General features: G+C 48.1%; 1 protein-coding gene across 1 annotated transcript; it reads left to right on the top strand.

Annotated features, from left to right (window-relative positions):
- Nucleotides 1-1,012: 1,012 nt before the first annotated feature.
- On the top strand, nucleotides 1,013-3,492 carry LOC121434873 (cathepsin G-like). Its single transcript, XM_041633891.1, has 5 exons — nucleotides 1,013-1,067; nucleotides 1,796-1,937; nucleotides 2,378-2,513; nucleotides 2,707-2,961; nucleotides 3,301-3,492. The coding sequence occupies exons 1-5, from the start codon at nucleotides 1,013-1,015 to the stop codon at nucleotides 3,490-3,492; spliced, it is 780 nt and encodes a 259-aa protein (XP_041489825.1).
- Nucleotides 3,493-3,968: the final 476 nt, after the last annotated feature.

Raw genomic sequence — 3,968 nt, forward strand, 5'->3', positions numbered from 1 at the left:
GTATAAAATGACCAGTGTACACCTTTATTTACATAACTGGGTGTGTGACTTTGATGCCTCTTTTTTCTGTGTATACAGGCTTTTTATCCTTTTTAAAAAAAATCCAAAGAACATTTCTAAAACAAATAAAATGTTGAGACATCACTAAAATGAAATATCCCAATACAAAGGTAAGGATCTAGAAAGAAGTGGGAGCAGTAAGGATCTCAGAGGATGAAGGCGAGCAGGCTTCATTTCTCTTCTCCCCTCTTTGACTTTTCCTTTGTCTTCGCCCATATCTCCCACCACACCCGCCATCTTTTTCTCACCCTTGGCCTTGGACATTAGTAAACACACGTGAGTAAGGAATCCAGAAAAGGGGGGCTTTAGCTCAGTTGGTAGAGTGATTGCCTACTATGCGTGAGACTGTAGGCTTGGTCCCCAACACCTCATAAAGCCGACATGGTGGTGAATTCCAGCAGTCTTGGCAGTCAGGAATAGAGCCAGGAACATCAGACATTAAAAAAAAATAAAGGTCATCCTGAACCATATAGCCATACTGAAGCCATCCTGAGCTGTTTAATACCTCCTTCCCTCCCTCCCTCTCTCCCTCCCTCCCTCCTTCCCTCCCTCCTCCCTCCCTCCCTATTTGTTCTCTGAATACATATATGAATTGACAGTCATTGAATGTCAATTGTAACTCTAACCCCACAAGGAGAGGGAGAGAAGGAAGTAGCCACTAGTTTCCCTGAATTGTTAAATGCACAGTGGACTTGGTTCCTACTTGCTGTCAGCACTGACATGGCAGCTATGTGGGATGCCACACTGGCTTGGTCGACTCCCTCTTCTCCTAGATCACTGGCAGTTGGTGTGCAAACCTCCTAGGAAGCTTTGGGTGATGAAACCTGTCACAGAAGCTGGAAAGTGGGACCGGGACTTCCCAGCACTCCTTCCTTCCTCTCCGTGGGGGATAAAAGTCTGGCAGAGAGGAGTTCAAGCAGCAACTGACTAAACAACGCATGGTTCTGGAAAGATGCAGCCACTCCTGCTCCTGTTGATTTTTATTCTACTCCAAGGAGATGAGGCAGGTGAGTGACCAGCCACACCTCAGAGATCTGATCTCATCCTATATACTAGCACTAGACTTCTGTGGCAATTTTAACTCTGTATTAGTGAGCAAGTTAACTGAACACACATTTCCTCAGTTTTCTTATCTATAAAATGTGGATAATATTAATACTGCCTCACAGCGTTGCTATGGCAGTTAAATTGGCTAATGTATGAGAGTCTTGTTATTGGCCCCCACATATAGAAAGTACTGTATAAATATTTTCTACATAAATTTATTCAGAAGCCTGTATACCAAAGCCCAGAGAAAAGAACTCAGCTGTAAAAGTCCCATCAGCTCTAGTCTAGACTCATATCTAGTCCCATGATATCAGGAGGTGCACTCTGGGACATGGGATGCTCTCTGGGGAAGATACCAGGGAACAGGGAAAGCTCATACCTTGGGGAAACATCCTTCCTCAATACCTGAGCCCAGGGCCAGACTTGTGTGGAACAAACACTGTTCTCCATTTGGAGAAGGACGGCACAAAGGACTGAAGGGCAAGGAGTAATTTCTGCAGAGACTTGGAGGTTTCTTCCTGCGCCTGATGTCCACACAGCTCCCTGTATCATGCCCCTGAGGCTTTTTAAAGCCCCTCACCCAGTGCTTTCTGCCTCTCAGCCTTCCTAAAGCTCCCCCTCCACACACACAGGTGGTTCTGTCTGCAGACTCTCAGACACACGTGTAAGTCCCGGTGCTTCCTTGCAGGAAAGATCATTGGAGGCCGAGAAGCCAGGCCCCACTCCCGCCCCTACATGGCTTTCCTTCTGATCCAGAGTCCAGAAAGTGCTTGTGGAGGGTTTCTGGTGCGAGAAGACTTTGTCATGACAGCGGCCCACTGCTTGGGAAGGTGAGAACCCAGGAGCTTCCCAGGAAGCCAAAGTCCCCCAATTTCCTCCTCTGAGCCTCCTGAATGTATGCAATTCTAATTAAGTGTAGTTATAATAAAAGGTTCTGCCTTTAATTCTAGAGACAAGACAGGAGTGGGAGGAGGGAGGTAAGAAGCCGGTGTTGATACGGAGAAAAGGAGATGTGATCAAAAGGTATACGACGATGAGGAGAAGGAGGTAGAAGGTACAGGCTGGGTGCTAACTATGAATTCACACTATTTCTGTTCAATCTGCTGTCCCCAGTTGAGATTTCTGAGAAACAGCAGGCAGGGCCCAGGCCTAGAGCCTTCCCGTGTCCCCCATTCTTTCCAGCTGTGGTTTTCCTGTCCTTAGTCCATTCGTCTGCCCTGCCGAACGGCTGGATCTCATATCTACCTCTAGTCCAACTTTTCTTTTGCAGTTCCATAAATGTCACCCTGGGAGCTCACAACATCCAGAGGCAAGAAAGGACCCAGCAACACATCCCTGTGCTCAGAGCTATCCCCCATCCTGATTATGATCCAGACAAATTCCGCAACGACATCATGTTGCTTCAGGTACTGCCTGCCAGACCTCTGACTCTCCAGCCTTACTGGCTTCCTCTTGGTTCTGTGACTTTTCTGTGTTTGGGGACTGTTGAGAAGGAAGTGGGGACAGGGTTCCAGGGTGGTGGTGAGGACAGAAAATCCCCGAGTGTGCGTGTGTGTCGGGGTGCCAACTGAGCTGGAATGCCTCCATTCCTCCTGACAGCTGACAAGAAGAATCCGGAAGAATAAAGCCGTGAGGCCCGTGGCTCTGCCTCAGCGCAGAAACCGTCTGCGGCCAGGGGATTTGTGCACAGTGGCTGGCTGGGGCCTAGTGAGCAGGAACATGAGAACAGATGTACTCCAGGAGGTGCAGCTAAGGGTGCAGAGGGACCAAAAGTGCAGCAATCGCTTCAACAACTACAACAGCCAGACTCAGATCTGTGTGGGGAACCCAAGAGAAAGGAAGTCTGCCTTCAGGGTAAGAGTATGAATGCCCACCAGTATTTCTTGGGACAAAGGGCTCAGGGCTGACAGGACAGCAAGGCCAGTCTTCCTGCCTTAGGGTACTTCCTGTTCAGGAATGACAGGAAGGCCCACAATGTACTTTAATGGGGAAGGTGAAGGTCCCCTGATGGAGAGAGCTGGAGTCGTCAACTTTAACCAGGCCTGAAGTCCAACAGCTAAAAGACCCAGGGGCTTGCCTCGACAAGCCCATCAAATATCCATCCCCAACACACAGGCAACCAAGGGCTCCACCCACTGGTGCCAGAATGGCAGGGCAGCAAGCTTCATGTCCTTTCCCTCCTCTGCTCCACAGGGCGATTCTGGTGGTCCTCTGGTATGTAACAATGTGGTCCAGGGCATTGTCTCCTATGGAGACAGCAATGGCATTCCTCCAGCTGTATTCACCAAGATCCAGAGCTTCATTCCCTGGATAAAGAGAACGATGAGACGCCTTGCACCACGGCATCAGGGACGAGCTCCAGGGGATTTCCATAGTTTTGGTTAATGTCACATGGAGAATGTAAATTTTGTTTAATTAAACATCATTTAGTGGTGTCTTAACTTGTTTGAACTCCTATGTCAAAATACTATGCAGTGGTATTCTAAACAACAGAAATTTTAATTTTGCTGTGTTTGAGAGGCTGGGAAGTCCAAAGTCGGGACACCATTCATTCGGTGTCTGATGAGGGGCACAAGATCACAGCTGTCTCCTTCCAGTGTTTTCATGCCCTGGAAAGGGCAGGGGATTCCGTGGGGTCTCTTAATAGGGTGACCATTCACAAAGTTTCATCTCTCATAACCTATCACCTCTCAGTTAACCTCTGTTAAATGGGGATTAGGTTTGATGCATCAGTGCTGAAGGAGTATGAACACTCATTCTCCAGTGACCTCTGCCTGGATAGAGTGAAAGTCTATAGGTAGATGGGGAAGGCGAAGAGTGAAGTTCCTTCAGAAAAGGAGTTTTCTTTCCGATAACAAACT

The sequence above is a fragment of the Microtus oregoni genome, unplaced genomic scaffold (assembly GCF_018167655.1).
Source record: "Microtus oregoni isolate MIOR12 unplaced genomic scaffold, Mior012 000045F_ref0000178, whole genome shotgun sequence".
Lineage (NCBI taxonomy): Eukaryota > Metazoa > Chordata > Mammalia > Rodentia > Cricetidae > Microtus > Microtus oregoni.

What these genes read in the sequence shown, in the direction of transcription:
- LOC121434873 (XM_041633891.1), top strand. Translation starts at nt 1,013, where the DNA reads ATGCAGCCACTCCTGCTCCTGTTGATTTTTATTCTACTCCAAGGAGAT. An exon ending in GCGGCCCACTGCTTGGGAAG is followed by an intron (nt 1,938 to 2,377) that starts GTGAGAACCCAG and finishes TTTCTTTTGCAG; the next exon opens with TTCCATAAATGTCACCCTGG. An exon ending in AAAGGAAGTCTGCCTTCAGG is followed by an intron (nt 2,962 to 3,300) that starts GTAAGAGTATGA and finishes TCTGCTCCACAG; the next exon opens with GGCGATTCTGGTGGTCCTCT.